At 38.0% G+C, this 16,712-nt stretch overlaps 1 protein-coding gene across 2 annotated transcripts in view; it reads left to right on the plus strand.

Moving 5' to 3' along the window:
• The window catches only part of SCUBE1 (signal peptide, CUB domain and EGF like domain containing 1), a 213,261-nt gene that overhangs the window by 153,167 nt on the left and 43,382 nt on the right, over positions 1-16,712 (plus strand). For both annotated transcript variants that reach the window (XM_032204498.1, XM_032204508.1), the window contains one exon: positions 9,246-9,368. In XM_032204498.1, the coding sequence (XP_032060389.1) occupies positions 9,246-9,368 (123 nt within the window). The remainder of the gene's footprint in view (positions 1-9,245; positions 9,369-16,712) is intronic.

Below are 16,712 nucleotides of genomic sequence, written 5' to 3' on the forward strand. Positions count from 1 at the left end.
AGAGAAAGAGATGCTTGTCACTAAGAGGAAATGTGCAGCATTTTGCACGGAGAAAGCATAGAAAATATTTGGAGATAGATGGCTGCAAGTGATAAGAAGCCTAGAGAAGGAAGGAATCAGAAAAGTGAGGACTGGACATTGACTGATGGGTATATATTTTGAGAGAGCAGCAGAACAATTAATTTTAGATTAATTTTAGACATAATCTGATCCAGATTTTCTAAGAGGGAAGTGACATTCCAGGTCACAGTGAGGAAAAATGAAGTGATAAACCCATGGGATTTAAAAAATGAGGGGAAATTAAAATTTTAAATACCAACACAGGTAAAAGAAGAAAACAGGATGGCAGGCAATTAAAAAAAAAAAAAAAGAATTGGTGGAGAACAGAATCTAAGAAATAGAACCATGAGTAACATCTGCCTTCTGACTGTTGCTGTAACTTTATCTAATCCAGACTTTGTGAAACTTCCACTGCTCCTTCACTTTCTGGGGGGTTGCCTTTTTTTAGGTTTAAGACATTCAATTCATTTGTCTGGTGTAGACTCGTTCATGACAGACAAATTTAATATAACAGATTATCTTCCATTAAAAAATTGCAGACAGGTCAGCTGCCATGTAACTCATTCAGTTTCATTCCTTCACAAGGTTTCCATCTATCCTCACAAAATAAATTCATGTGTACTAACTTAGGGTTTTTTCATGAGTAGGCAATATCCCTGTTCCCTGGAAACTTGCAGTTGTTATTTGTCTTTGTGAACCTCCCCTTTGAAAATGCCAAATCATTCAAATTAATGCTTGGGAGGGTCATATTTTGCATTTCAGTTGTTGAAAAGACCTTAAATTTATTCAATAATATAAAAGTCCCTGAGGAAGAGCAACCACAGTTTATTATGTAAAAATGTACTGTGCTTTCTGTAATTTGGGAGTTGACTGCTCACATAATCATAGCTACCAACATTCAAAACTTACAGTACTTTTTTTCATTCTTTTTTTTTTTTTTTTTTTCATCATAAATTACAGCTTGTTTTTTATATGGCCAGATCCTGCTCTCAGTAAAGTATTTGTCTTCCGTGGTACAGAACTGATCCTTGGTTGGGTGAAGAAATGTCTTCCAAAAGTTTTGGAGGGTTAATGTTTGGTCACCAGCCAATTTTCTTTGATTCATTATCAGCAATAAGGGATTTGAGTTATCATGGGTTAATAGTATTCAGCTGTCTTTTTCAGCAACAGTACCTTTATCATAGTAAAGCCAACACAATTTCAATGGGATTTTAGGGAGCTCCGCATCAGTATCTTCAACTGTCCTTATCCAATACCAATTTATTTTTTTAACTGTATTTAATTAAATCAAACATAAGTACAGCAATTTTTAGGTGTCAGTTGAGATTCTTGAAAATAAACATGCATCTTCCTGAGCAAGCAACAATTCCAAGGAGAAAAATGAAAATAACTAACAGTTAAGGTAAATTGAGTTAATATGCTAAGTCCAGAGATTCTTTTATCTTTGTCCAGTAGTGCCCAGCTTTCTCACCAGCCCCTGTGCTCTTCATTGAGATTGCATGGAGAAATTAAATACTGTTAGAGCAAGGCACTGTTTTTTAGTGAGACAGAGTACAGAGAAGTTGCCCAAGTGTGTTAGCTCAGACAGTTTTGTATTTTCTACTTCTTTTTTTTTTTTTTTAAATATACTTTAGGAGACACTGAATTAACTCCTTTACTGTAGTCATTGATTGTAACCTTCAGCAACTTGTATAGTTCTTTTCTGTCTCAGCTCTTCCTGCATATAGAAGATAAGAATTAAATATAGAATTATTATGGTATAGTGGCTATATGAATAATAAAAGTAGAAAAGTAGTCAGCCCTATATATTTGCACAATTCTGTACCACTGTTTTAAACGCAGCCTCCAATTCTACATATAAACTGTCGTTATTGCCATCTGAGTTTCACAGAGTCTAATGTACTTAACTTTCCAGATGCTTTGTAACAGAGAGACATTATTTGTTGTCCCCAGGTACAGTCAGGAATCCTAATTGTATACGTATCCCTCTCCAGTGTATTATAGAAAACACTTTGATTAATAAAATCTTACAGAAGGAGGAACGCTAACTATATTTTCTGTGATCTCTATTGCTTTTGTGTGTTGTTTTTTTTTTTTTTTCTTTTTTTTTTTCTTTTTTTGGTAGTTTTTGCATTTACCTCCACCTAGATTTTATTAACTGGAGTTCCCTTATCTCTTTATTTCTCCGGTCCCTTTCACATTCTGGCATCACAGTCTTAAGACAGCTTGCACTGTTTGGGTTGGTAGCATTGCACTAACATGTTTTTAAGTTTAAAAAAGAATTCAGCGTTCAGCAAAATTTTAGATGGAAATCCTTTCTTTTCATACTAGATTTAGTAAATCCCTTCCCTTTCACAAATGAAAAATCAGGGTCTAAACTGTTCTGACAGCATTTCTAAGTTTTTTGCTCTCAAGGCTTTTTGTATTTTATAAATCTAATTAACTGTAATAAGAAAATAATAGGATATAATGTTTGTTTTACAAGGTGATTGATCTCTTGGCAGCCTAGCAGACTCTTTTATTGATTGGTTGGTGGATAATGCCAGAGTGGATATGTCCTGGAGGAGAATAGCTGACACCTAAATCCATATGTGACAGATTACCATCTGTGTTGGAAGACAAGTTTCTTCATGAAATCGCAAAGATAACAGGTGAAAATAGAAAAAGTGACATGAGAGAAATGTGTTGAAACCTGCCCCAACCCTTCCATGCTCTATAAGCATTTACACAAAGTTCTCTATTTTGTGGGCAGTCTGTTTTCAGGATGAGGGAGATCAAATTTTAATTACACTCATTCCTGTTTGCCCGGTCTAGTTTTAGTTCTGTTAATTAGGAAAATTCCTTGCCTCACAACCTAGCCATAAAGCTAATTATACAGATAACCTTCATTTGCTACCTAGTGGAACTTCAGTTCAGTAATGATTATCATACATTACAGTTAATTAGCACTGCGGTAGGGAAAATGAGGATATCACTGAAGTGCAGAACTCAAATTAGAAGTGCTGTAATATATGCTTTATTTCATTTTATAGCTAAATGATGCAGGAAAGTCACACACTACCCTACCTGCCTCAGTTTCACATTTGTTAAGGGAGAAATAATTAAATTTATCTCTGCTGCAGAAGCGTTATGTAGCTTTAATGTAATAAAGCTGTTAAGATTCTGTGCTTTGAAAGCCTCAAATAGAAAATACTGCATAAATAGAATTATTCCTCCCTGAAACATGCAAAGCATGTTAGAGGCAATGAGCTATGTTTGGAGAGCACAGTCACAGGTAGAGTGGTGGAGCAGCACATGTACTTCTTAAAGTGGAGTACACCTGTACAGTTCTGCACATATTCACAAAATCTTCCAGAACAAATCACTCAAAAGCCTAGCCCACAAAGGAAATACAACTGTAATTTAACTACTTTTTTTTTTTTTACTGTAAACTACTTTGATTCAAAATGCTTTCTTCCGTTAAATTAATCCATTTTAAAGCATTGGTCCTGAAAATATCGTGATAATTACCAATACCCTGTTACACAAATGGAGTAAAGTAGAGAGGTGTTACAACTTGCCAAAACTGCTAGATAAACCCATTGTAAAACTAGAACTAGGACTTCTAACTCTCTGCAATCTACCAGACAGCATTTAGATTTAGGCTTTCTTCCAGTAGCACTGAATCCAGTATGTCTGAGGATATGGAATGTCTTTAATAAAATATCCCTGGCATACATACAATAGGAAATGTTACTTAGTACATTGCAAGTGTAGCCTAATAGGTTATGTTTATGTTAATTCCAAATTTCTTAATATATTTCATGTTACATTGAGAGGGGAAAAAAAAAGAGAGGAAAATATTTAAATAATTGCAATCTGAGCATTGGTGGTAATGTAGAGCAGCATGTGCTTTGTGCAAGCTTACACTGTTTGACACGCTGTCTAAACAAGATCACAGAATCACAGTATTGTCTAGGTTGGAAGAGACCTCAAGATCATCGAGTCCAACCTCTGACCTAACACTAACAAGTCCTCCACTAAACCGTATCACTAAGTTCAACATCTAAACGTCTTTTAAAGACCTCCAGGGATAGTGACTCCACCACTTCCCTGGGCAGCCCATTCCAATGCCTAATAACCCTCTCAGTAAAGCAGTTCTTCCTAATATCCAACCTAAAACACCCCTGGTGCAAATTTAGCCCGTTCCCCCTCGTCCTGTCACCAGGCACATTGGAGAACAGACCAACCTCCACCTCGCTACAGCCTCCTTTAATGTTGCGCCTCCTTTAATAAAGAGCGATAAGGTCTTCTCTGAGCCTCCTTTTCTCCAGGCTGAACAAGCCCAGCTCCCTGAGCCGCTCCTCGTAGGACTTGTTCTCCAGACCCCTCACCAGCTTCGTCGCCCTTCTCTGGACTCGCTCGAGCACCTCCATGTCCTACTTGTAGCGAGGGGCCCAAAACTGAACACAGTACTCGAGGTGCGGCCTCACCAGAGCTGAGTACAGGGGGACGATCACTTCCCTAGCCCTGCTGGCCACACTGCTTCTTATGCAAGCCAGGATGCTGTTGGCCTTCTTGGCCACCTGAGCACACTGCTGGCTCATATTCAAGTGACTATGCACCAATATTCCCAGGTCCTTCTCTGCCTGGCAGCTTTCCAACCACTCATCTCCCAGCTTGTAGCTCTGCTTGGGGTTGTTGTGCCCCAGGTGCAGGACCCGGCACTTGGCCTTGTTGAACCTCATACAGTTGACCTCAGCCCATCAGTCCAGCCTATCCAGATCCTCCTGCAGAGATAGCCTGTTGGGTTGTGCATGGGGATAGGATTCAAGTGTGGGAGAGTAAATTTGTTTTTCTGTGCTTCTATTTCCCCATCTCTGACAAGGTTAAAGAGTTTTGTGGCCTGTTTTATAAAGTACTCTGTGGTCTGCATGCATCACGAAACTAATACCTGTGTCAACAAGACAACAATAGTTATAATGGTTAGGGAATAGTAGTGATTTTTAGAAGCATGAGAAAAAGAAAGAAAGAAAAGCAAAGGAAAATATGTGTAAGATATTGGAAATATGTGTAAAGTAAAATATGTGTAAGATCTTGGAGTATATTATTTTCCTGAAGCTAGGTAGCATTTTTATACTGCAAAGGATTTGGCTGACACAATCAGTTCAAATATTTGTCCAGCCATTGAAAGGAGAAGTCTAACTTCTGCCTGTGATGAGGCTTTGGAAACCTCCATATCCATCATTGTTCAAGAGCTAAGTGAAGATTGCATATTGATTACCCTTTCCATTGCATTTAAGCAGCTTATGTGGAAAGCTAAATTCTAAGCTGCTTAAAATCCCTACTTTTTAATTTGTTCTCTGTCTTGTGTGCAGCAAGGCAAACCTTTGCAAGTTTATATGCATATACACACATACCCTGATCAAAACTAGCTCCTTCTAAACACGAATCACAATGAGCAGAGCTTAAAAAGGTACAAGTGGAACAGGAACAATCTTTCCCATTATTCTTCACAATGAAATGAAAACAAAAATAACAGAATGTCAGTTACCTCTAATCAAATTGTGGCTATGCGAGTAAATTCTGTGGTTTTTCATTGGTCTCTGTTTTCTGTTTTTGCACGTGTCCCATCTGTGCAGGGAACATCAGTTGGTGTTTGTACATCAGTAGCTTGTATGAGCAAGGTATCATTTAACAGCATAGACTTACTGCATTAAGAGAAATTGTTTTGGATTTCATTGCTAATGCACTGAAAGTCCATCAGGCCTCCTAGTCTGAAATGACCAGCACATTGTCTGAGCACTGATGTCAGGACATTTTGCCTGCAGAGAAACATCCTCTACAGAGAAATACAGCTCTGTATATACTTTTGCATTCCTAGGGATACCAGGAAACTATGCACTGTGGAAAGCTTGAGGCACTTTTATGCAACCTGTATCATCGATTGAAAAGGAGCCACTTCAGAGCTATATTTGAAGACATGAGCTCACCAGCTTTATGACTCTTCTACAGACAGTCCCAATAATTGTATGAGGAGATTTGACTAAGTAATTTCAAAGCTGGTAGATACTATGGTGGGTTTCCACTGTGTTTTCTTTCCCTGTGTGGTAAGCAGACATGTCATGGAAGCAGACATGTCTGTGAAGTTCACAAAAGGCACTTGACAAAGTTGGGTACCAGTCAGTTTAAAGATAAATGGAGCCTCACCTTGTCACACGGTGGAATCATTTATTTTCACATGGCTCATAACAAATTATTTATAGCTATGGAAAGAAAAATAATGGAGATATAGACTGTTGCAATTTCTATGAACCAGTTAGACACGATATGGTTGGATACTGCTCTCTTTCAAGTGAAATGCAGTAATGCACCGCTCTCCATAGACAGAAATAATTTTACATGCCTTATCATTCTTGCTATGGCCATGGAAAGAAATACAGTGAAAGCAGGGACACTGGTGCTGTTTGTGTTATTTAGAATGTTTTTTGCAGCTAACAGTTTTGACCTCTATTCTGTTTTGAAGGTCCTGGTTTCAGAAGGCCACATCATGTCTTCCAGTTAGAAGAAATGAGTAAATACTTTATTTTCCTGTGGACTCTCCTAGGTTTTACCCAGACCCTGGCACAGGATTATTCCAAGGAATTGCTGGTGTAAAACTGATATGCTGTATTGTTAGTGGAATTACAACAATTAACAGCTTCAAATCTACCCTTTGCGGCCAGGAAGGTTTGATTTTTGTCCGTTGTGGACTATAGGGACCCCAAGAAGAAAGTTAGTGAGACTGGAACTTGTAATTTAACACATGAAATCCAGGGGCTGTCATTTAAAACATCAGTCCTTCAGAATGGAGTTTGACAGTCTGCAAGTAATTTCTGCTTCAAGCAGTCTCAACAGCAGAGTAGCCCAGAGGTCATGTTGTTCTTATGGGTAAGAGAGACCTTCTTCATGATGGATGACTACTCTGTGTGTTTGTGATGCTTAATATATTAGTAATTTTAACTCACAATTTCATTTGTCCAAAAGTTTTGTCATAGCAAGCTGAACTATAGTTAGGTACACCTGTGCTGTGAAAAAGGTTGTGGCGATCTATCATAAGACCTATGCCACAGTCTGCACATCGTAAAGTTAGGAGGCAGCACTCATGAGATTGGAAATGTCAGCCTGTGGGAATTGTGCCAACAAGTCTTACATTTTCACTGCTGATCTGGACCTGTGCTTGTAATCACAGCTGAAGCCAAATGTGTTGCTGCCTTCAGTCTCATGATATTAGGCAAAGCAGCCAACAGTGTAATCTTCACCAGTTTTATCAGGTTGAGAACCTAAGATTATCTTTCTTGGCTATTCTATTTCAGTCACCAAAACTTGAGGACCACAGACAACAAACAAGACTCCAGCCATCAGCTCAGTTTGAGAACTCTGTTACCTGAGACACAAAGATTGCAGCTACGTTTGTGCAAAGCACTCAGGGCGTGATACTACTATAGCTGCTACCTACCATTTTACCCTCATGCTTTTAATAGGATTGAATGCAAACGCCACTCCTTTGCAGAACCAGACACAAAAGCAGTAAGCAGCAGTATTAGTTCAGAGGGTCTCAGAGCAGCTTTGCTTTCTCTTTTCCAAAAATTCAGCTTACAAACAAACCTTTATAATGATGTATGCTGCCCTTGCTCATTTGAGTTGTACACCTCCTGAACGTATTTCTGTCAACGTCCATGCAACAAAGCACCATTTAGAAAAGCAGGCTGAAATTGATTCTCAGCTATTAGAATTTCTAGCTTTACTTCCTCACTGCTCTTGCAGACATATTTTGCTGCTGATTGTATTTGACGTGCAGAAATGTGATAAAAACCATACAACACTCCCAGATCTGTAATCACGTGTATTCAAAAATGAGTAAATGACTCTCAAAGTCATCCTAAAATCAAGTTATTTTAAATGCTCCCTTCATTCACCAGCATCATGCATCTTTGATAAATTTCCATCTCCACATATTAGTTCCTAGCTTTGTGTTTTGCAACATTTCCTTTTTAAATGGCTAGCTGTTACCTCAAATTTTCAGAGCTTGTAAGAGACTTTTCAGAAGGAAAGGTCATTCTCCACTCATTTTTCTCAAAGATCTCATTTTCACTTTCAGAAGTGTGCAGCCAGGGCTCTATGACATATTTCTTCTCTGTATTTATCCTTAAAAAGACCTATATTATTGGCAGTATTCTTCTCCTGAAAACTAGAAGGCTTGTTTTTGTTTTTTTCTTTTGCAGAAAATGTGGATCCATGGTTTTATAACTGGGGGAGGATGGAAAGGTGCTCTGTATTTCAGATGAGGTTCTATGACCTATTATATACCTATTGCAGAAGCTTTTATAGAATGGAAAAGGGACTGGTCATTCCAGATTTTCCAAACCTTTGTGAGAAGCTATAGGGTGGAGGAAGTGGAGTCAAGAGTCTGAAATTCAGAACAGAGTCTTTATCTTCATGAGAGTCTTTATCTTCTTGATGACTTTTTAAATTAAGAGCCATTGATCCTGTCCATCACACATATACATGGCTTTCAAATAAAGGCAATAGACGCTATGCGTTGAGAACAACTCAAGAGACAACATCTCACATGCATTTAGTGTTGCTCTGCAAAAACATCAAATCAGAAAGGTTAGAGGTATGAAAATGGTTATTCAGTGGCACTGTGTTCATAGTGGACAAACTAGCACATATTCCTAAATGTGAGCAAATATACCTCTGCATTTCTTTATGTAGTGATAATGGAAGTATTTTGTGATAATTCAAATCAAATATGTTTTGCTTTGTGTTTTTTTGTTGTTATTTCATTTTTTCAGGTGTTGTTAGGTTTTGATAGTTCCTATGTAAGGTGACGGATTCACATCTTACACAGCCTGAAGTCTTGTGTTAGGCACATCTCTGCATCTACAAAGAAACTTCCCTAAATTTTTTTTAACTTCAAAGTGCCTTGGCTTGGTCATCTGTTGGTTGAGCTGCTGAGAGAAATACTTCTGTCTTGAGAACATCTCATTCGTAGTTCTTTTGTAAGCTTTTCCAGAAAGGTTTGGGAAGGGATACATTTGACAAACCTGTTTCCTAGTGGGAACTGCAGCCTCCTTGAGGATCTGAGTAAAGTCCTATATTCCTGCCATGAAATACTCTAATTACAGCCATGAACTAAATTTTTGCCCATTCATTCGTTGCAGATATTGACGAATGCTTGGTAAACAATGGTGGCTGTGACCATTTCTGCCGAAACACGGTTGGCAGCTTTGAATGCAGCTGCCAGAAAGGCTATAAACTCCTCACAGATGAACGGACCTGCCAAGGTAATTCTTCACTTATTTCACTCTTTGCAAAATGAGGATGTTAATTTGTTAATTTCAACTGACTTTTTTTTTTTTTTTTGGGGGGGGGGGGAAGAGAAAAAGAAGTAAAGCATTTGTATTACAGATTTTAATCATACTGTCATAGGAGGTAAAGTTAGAAAAGACCTTCCGGATTTTTATAGTCTAAGATTGGTTTAGAATATTTCTGGAAGTGTCTTGTTTCATTGTTTTTAGTAGTAGGAATGCCAGTGTCCTGAAGCAGGACACTATATACCATGGGGACTATACCCTGTGGTATAGTGTAATAAGCACAGGCAGAATCTTATGTTCAAATCCTTTAATTTGTTGTGATCTTTATGGGACAGAGGTTTACCATATTTACACTGGATTAATTTTGAATAATTTACTGGAATAGAGCATTTGCAACAGTTAAACTGAAAAAAAAGAGTGTAATATATGAGTTCACCTTTGCCTGATAGAATCTGCTTATGGAGCAATCATTGAAGGAATTTTGTGGGAATTCATATGAAGTATCATTTATGTCATGTTTTGTGTGTGTGTGTCATGATTTGTTACCTAAGTCATATAAAATTATATTTTCTATGACCAATTAAGTGCATAAGTACTTCCCATTTCAGTACAACAACCCATGTACATTTGGAGAAATTACACTTTAAATAGAGAAAAGGAAGGAAGTATTCAAGGATTATTTCTTTTTCTGCGGGAGTTGCCTTTTTATTAATTATCTTCATGGGCTTTGCACATGTAAAAATTATGAAGTCCAGAACAGCATTAGTATTTTAGAGCTTTTTTGTTCATCAATAAGGGAGAAACAAATGTCTGGAAATACATACATCATTCAAAAGATTTTCTATTGATTCTCATTGGTACTTCTATTATCTGAGAAGTCTACTCCACCCTGAGTGTGTGGTTAGCCACTGAGGAGTCAGTGCAAGGTTGGCTTCATGCTGGGACAGGATGGGAAAAGCTCAGACCAGAACCATGAGTTCTATGACTAGACAGAAAAAAATATTGTTGGGTCATGTCAGACAAGGATAAGTTGTCAGGTTCTAATACACCTGCTAAAAATAGGAACAAAATATTAAAAAGAAACATTCCCTTCATGATGCATCTAGAGATAGTTAGGAATAGATAGAGATAGTTAGGAATAGTTTCTGGTTCTTGAGTTTCTTGTATCATGACAGTTTGTCACTGCAGTATTAGCCACAGGTCTTGACACTGAAGTCATTGTAATTACACCAGGGAAAAACTTGTCAAGAAAGTTGAGACCTGCATTCTTGTTAGGCAAGAGCAGATAGAAAATTTATGTGTTCATTGTTCAAAGTCTTGATACAGACTTTGAAATCTGCCTGTAAATAATCAGTTATTTCTTCTGATCAGAACTTAGCAGTTCTGTAAACATTGTTCATCTGAGTTTTGTTTCTTCATGTGCCTGGGCTGCTGAATGAATTACTTGCTGATGACAGTACATACTGTGCAATGAATGAAGCCGTAGCTGATCTTCTCACCCTCATGTGATCAGACAAGAATTGTTGGTTTGGAAATACAAACATGACCTGGCCATCCTACTTTTGCCATTGTCAATGAACAAGGGCAGGCGCTCTGTCTGCCTCTATGTGATACTTTGACTGACATGTTAACTGTAGCTTATCTGCTGCTCTAACAGCCTGTTTAGTGCAAGCCCAGAGAATTCTTGCTCTGGAGAATTGCTTTGGTCCCAGAAATGCTGGTCCTTCATAGTGTGAAATTTGGAGGACAAAGTTATTTCCTGTTTGAAGTCTGAGGTATTTGGGCCCCAGAGACTGATTATAGCAACTATGGTATGATGCCAGCTTTGTGGAGGGACCACTGTGATAATTTTGTTTCTGTCTGGTGCTTAAGGTGATAATTGTTGAGTTAGGGAAACAGAAGGCCTGCTAACAAAGAAAAAGGAAAAGTGGATATAGATCAAGAAATCTGATGTATTAGTCACTTATACTTTGTTGCTTCCCCTGCAAAGGAGAATTTGTCAGGTCTGACGGGAAAATGTGGTTGGGGGTTAAGTGACACTGCTGGCATATAAATCATCCATGTTTTTTTCTGGAAAAATAAGAAATAATTTTTCTGGTAATAGGCAGTCAACACTGACCATTACTGAGAGATTCAGATAAATTTATTTTAAGTATATTAGCCTTTTCAATGAGTGAATTAGAGAAGCTTAATCTGTCTTTATAGAAGATGCTGTTATTTGTGTTATATCTGTTATTTTGATTCATAAGAGAGTTTTAAGGACTTGTGATTTTGCTGTAACATTGCCTTTCTCCTCTAATTTTCATTTTAAAACTAAAGACATCTTTAAGTTACAAATCAATGTGTTTAGCAAATACTTATTTAGGACCTTGGAAGTGTATGTTGTTTGGGGTTAAGTTCCTATTTAGTTTCAGATGGCCTCACTGGTGTATACGGAGTTCATCTCCAAATGAGTCCATCACTCACATCAAGGAACAGATCCTGCCAACATTAAACAAAATACCCATGGAAGCAGTTGGTAAGCATGCCCTTTTAAGACCTGCAGAATCCCTGTATAAGTGTGTGTGTCTGGTTCATGAGAAAGAACCTGTAAAGAAAAAAGCCACAGAGACACAGGTTATGTTAGCAACATTTTTCAAACTGTTGAAAAATACAAATAAGCTGTTGCTGCATAGCTTTATTCATGTAAATGTTAACTTCAGCACAAGGCAACTTTACATGCTTCAATAAAAAGGTTCTTTCCATATTCCCTGTGAAACTCAGATTGTCCTATCTCACCTCATTTCCTTGATGTCTTTTCGTTGTAGACCTATGTAGACCCATTGTAGAGAGAAAGAGCCAACTTTAGGATTGTAGGGAAAAGTCTCAGACTTTGTTCAGGCTGTTTGTATAGCTCCCGCCCCATTGTACCAAGTGCCTTACACACATTCATTATCTTTGTGAAGAGGAAAGTATTTCTCTGAGTTTTTCAAGCCCAATATTGTAGCTTGCCTAAGATCACATATAGGAATGCCTGGACAGTGCAGACAATTTTTTCTCAAGTTTTTGTTAATCTGCCCTCTTCCTTCATTACAAGAAAAAAGAAAAAAGAAAAACAACAACAAAAACTCTTGCATTTGTGTTTATACCCTGCTATGAAAATTCATAATTTCTCAGTAACTCTGAAGCTTGCTGATCAGTTGGAGCCACTGGCTAGCCACCCTGCATGCACAGGGCTTGTATAAGCAGCTTTTGCATTTGTAAAGGGCATTAAAGTGTTCTGCATTTGCCTGTTTACAGCTAAACCATTTTTAGCCCTGGTTGCAAAGAAAACTATTGTCAATCACAGATTACTTCTGCTAGGGAGTGGTTCTCACGCTGGGGCTCCTTGTTAGACAAGGAAAATGTAGGGGGTTTCTCTTCCTTTCCCCTCCCCTGCATTCCAACCATTTAAAAGGAAACTTATTTGTAACCCAGAAGGTGAAGAATCCACATTGCCTTGCCAGCAATATTGTGGAGAGTAATACAACTTTCCCAGAGTCTCTCTTTTCATGCAAACTTAAAATAGATTTCTTTTTTTCACCTTTAATGCTGAAATCACTGTTTGACAATACCAAACCCATCTATTGTGTATTATTTTAAAAGATCCCTTAAGCCTAAAGAATTGTAAATTCATTGGTACGGAAAGAAACCATTGGATCTGTTTGTATAAACCTTGCAAAAAGAGGCCTGTGTCTCCTTTGAGCATTTAATACAAATAACGTAGCTATATTTATAGCAAGGAGAGGTTATATTTGTAACCTTTGCAGTAATTAACAGCAGGACAAGAATTCAGATTAGTTTTAGAATGACATCAGCAGCATAAGATCAAGCAAGACTGCTTAAAGCTGAATGTGTATAAGTGCAGACGTAATTACCTTAATCCTCAGCCAATATGAGTTTTAAAGCCATTTAACTTAATTGATTATTCAGTTTCTGTTTGTTGTGCAGTGATCTTGAAAAAAATTCAACAATAAGCGTTCTTTCTGCTCCACTCAAGTCCAAGCTTCATTAAGCACCCAGAAAAATGTGTGAAATTCTATCATAAATAACTTTCTTTTCCTGCTGTAGGAATTGCCTTTTGCAAGAGAAGACAAGGAGAGACAGCATGCACATTTGTCATAACTCTCCAGGGAGTCCATTTGTTGTAACTCTCCATTCAGAAAAAAAGATAAAATAAAATAGTGCTTTTAGTGTAACATGCAGTGAACAACATACAATACTTTGGACTGCTAGATCTACACTCTGCTCCTCTGTCCCTCTCTAACTGCCCAAAATAGAGCCAAATCCTTGTATGCTGAGGAATTTAACCTTCTGCAGGAGGCAATTCAAGGCATTTGCATCATTGTAGTCCACTTACAGCCTCAAAAGCAACTTAAGTGGGGCTTGATGATTGCTAGATCTCACAGACATGATGTTCAGCCATAATGAAATCTGTCCAAGTAGACATTTCACCAACTATTTCAATCAATATAGCCACTGTAAAAGGAGATGATTGTCCACCAGGCAAAAGTACCCCTCTGGCATGTGGAATACCTGCATAAGCTCTCTGGCATTTCTACAGCTTCTTTAAAGCTATGTGTTCACAATCAGTAGTTGATGGCATTTTTTATTCGCTTTGACATATTGCCTGTTTGATTGTTGATTATTCTTTACTGCTTTCCTACCAGATTTGAAATGAATGCAATGACTATTTTATAACTAGGTGTTGGAATACAGTGCCTCATAGTCTGCTATTGGTAGTACTGTTGTCTAAAGGAAGTTCAGTGATGTCAGTTTATTCAACAGGAAATCCAAAACAAAATTTGACTCACTAGCTTCATGATATATTGAATTTCCCTTCTAGTAATTTTCTGTGGGCACATTTTGCTAGAGGTTTGGGGTTTTATAACACTACAAAACTATCCAGTAAAAGCCTAAGTATAGCTGATTTGTTTTGTTGTTTGTTTGTTTGTTTGTTTTCTTCAAGAAAAACAGAAAGATGTGAGCATATCCACTATCATGTTCGTGTATTCAGACTTGTCTTTCTTTCTTTTAAAGTAATGTGTTTCTTATGTGCCCTACTGTATCCCACCTTCCTGTCTCCCCAGCTTCACTTCCAAGCAAGTGTTCCTCTAAACTTGACACTCATGGAGTGGAGCAACTGGAAGTGATGGCTAGAGCCAAGTATGCTGTGAGCAGATGTTAAGGCAGTTTCCTTAGTAACTGCCAGCATATCACAATGCTGACCTGTGAAATACTTCAAACATTGCCCAACTGGTGTTTTTGGGTTTTTGTGTTTTGTTGTTTTGTTTTGTTTTGTTTTGTTTTGTTTTGTTTTGTTTTGTTTTCCCTCAGGTTGTCTATGAGCAGGCTTTAAATAAGATTTGAACCCAGTCTTAGGGCTGCTTTGTTAACCCATACACCACAGAACCATAATCCATGCAGTCCTAAAATAATGCTGTTAAATGAGAGACCTTTTTTTATTGCCAAGTAGGTTTTCTTTCCAGAGAATTTGAAGTGATTAATTTTAGCTGACCTTATGAGTGATATGTGGTAGAAGGATGCTTCACATAGAGCTACCAATGGATAATTGTCAAGAGATACCTTCTTGCATTTCAGAACAAGAGAAAGAAATATAGCACCTTGAAAAATGCAGTAACTGTCTATGATCCAAGGATCACACAGACCTGATCTTGAAACATTGCCATATTAACTGGATATCTAATCCCCCTTAATAACATCCATCTTTTCACTTACTTGTACAAAATATGCACTATTAGCCTTCCAAGGGCAATCTCTCACATGGTATCTCCATTTTGAAAATGTGTGTGAAATGAGAGATTGATCATACAGGGAATGACAGATAGAAGGTGTTTGTGGGAATTATTTTTGGCCTAAAGAAGCCCACAAAGATTAACTACAAAGATCTCTCTATGCTCTTCTGTATGGAAGCATTGATAATAAATATGGCAGTACAGAACCAGTTCAAACTCAAGTAAATCAGTGCATCCACATCAGCAGCACTGAATCACCAAGTATCTTGAATATAGAGGGACCAAATTAAAAAATAAAAAGGGACCAGAGATGGTTTTCTTCACTAGGTTACATGACAGTGACCTGCCACCCACATTTGATCATATAACCCAGTAAAGCAGTTGACCTTGTCCCAGTCATATAATCTGATGGAGGTCTCAGGATGAGGGTACAGCCCTTGCATTGATTTATACAGCCACCAATCTTAAGTTACTTAACTCAATGCATGGGTAGAGATAAGGGCTGGAGCATCTGTCTCTCTCTCTCTCTCACTGCACTGTGAAAATGGAAGACGGAGAATCCCGAGTCCTGTGCCCCAGTTTTAAAAGCCTGAAGAAATTCCTTGTACCAGGAAAGGGGAATTTTATGCCACGACTCTCCAAGCCAAGACAAAAGTCCTTTTTACCTTACTGCTGCTCCTATAACTGTTCTTGTTCTGAGTAGCTAGATGAATAGCTGAGTATATCTATCCAAGTGTAGGTCCAGAGACATTGAGCTGTGGGAGACTGCAGATGCGTACAGCTATACCATGCTGTAATTGCGCACATGATGAAATTTTTCAGCTAATCTGTATTGGTGCTAGAACTTATGTTTCAAGTAAGTTAATTTAAAGTACAGTGGTTGAAACCCTGATCCCTCATATTCAATGGATCAGCTTCACAGTTTGGCTAACTTACCAGTGAAAACTGTTATAAAGTTTTGTTCTTGTTTCACTCTTTCCTTTTCTTTCCTACTAAATAAACAGAAGAAGCCAATGTACAATAACAGGAGCATTATTTACCCTGTCCCTTCTTTCTGGAATGGCACTAGCAGTACTGCTCTGTCACGACTTCACAGCCAGGCAAGAGACATAAAGGGGACAGTAGCAGAAATATCACTTTTTTTTTTGTTGTTGTTGCTGGTTTTTTGTTTGCTTTGTTTTTTCTTAATATTTAAAATACATTTTTACCTTAACCCATGCAAACCTCTCTCTCAGAGAGGTTCAGGACTGGACTGCAGCCAGTGCAGAGCATTAGTAAGCCTTAAGGGTGCTGCTCTCTGTGTCCCTGCAAGAGAAGGCAGCAATGGGGAAGAGGAGCTAGCAGGCTTACAAGTCCCCTCACTGACATTTGCCTGAGTTTGCATGTGCATGTGTGGTAAGCTGTAGTTTTCAGCAGACAGAGAAAATATCCAGGGCTTCCTTTTGCTCTCACTTACATAAGTAAGGCTACTGTACTTGGCAGACTTCTGTATTCACATTGCAGTCACACTAAAGGAATCTGCTGGTCCTCATTGCATTAA

Source organism: Aythya fuligula, chromosome 1 (assembly GCF_009819795.1).
Source record: "Aythya fuligula isolate bAytFul2 chromosome 1, bAytFul2.pri, whole genome shotgun sequence".
NCBI lineage: Eukaryota > Metazoa > Chordata > Aves > Anseriformes > Anatidae > Aythya > Aythya fuligula.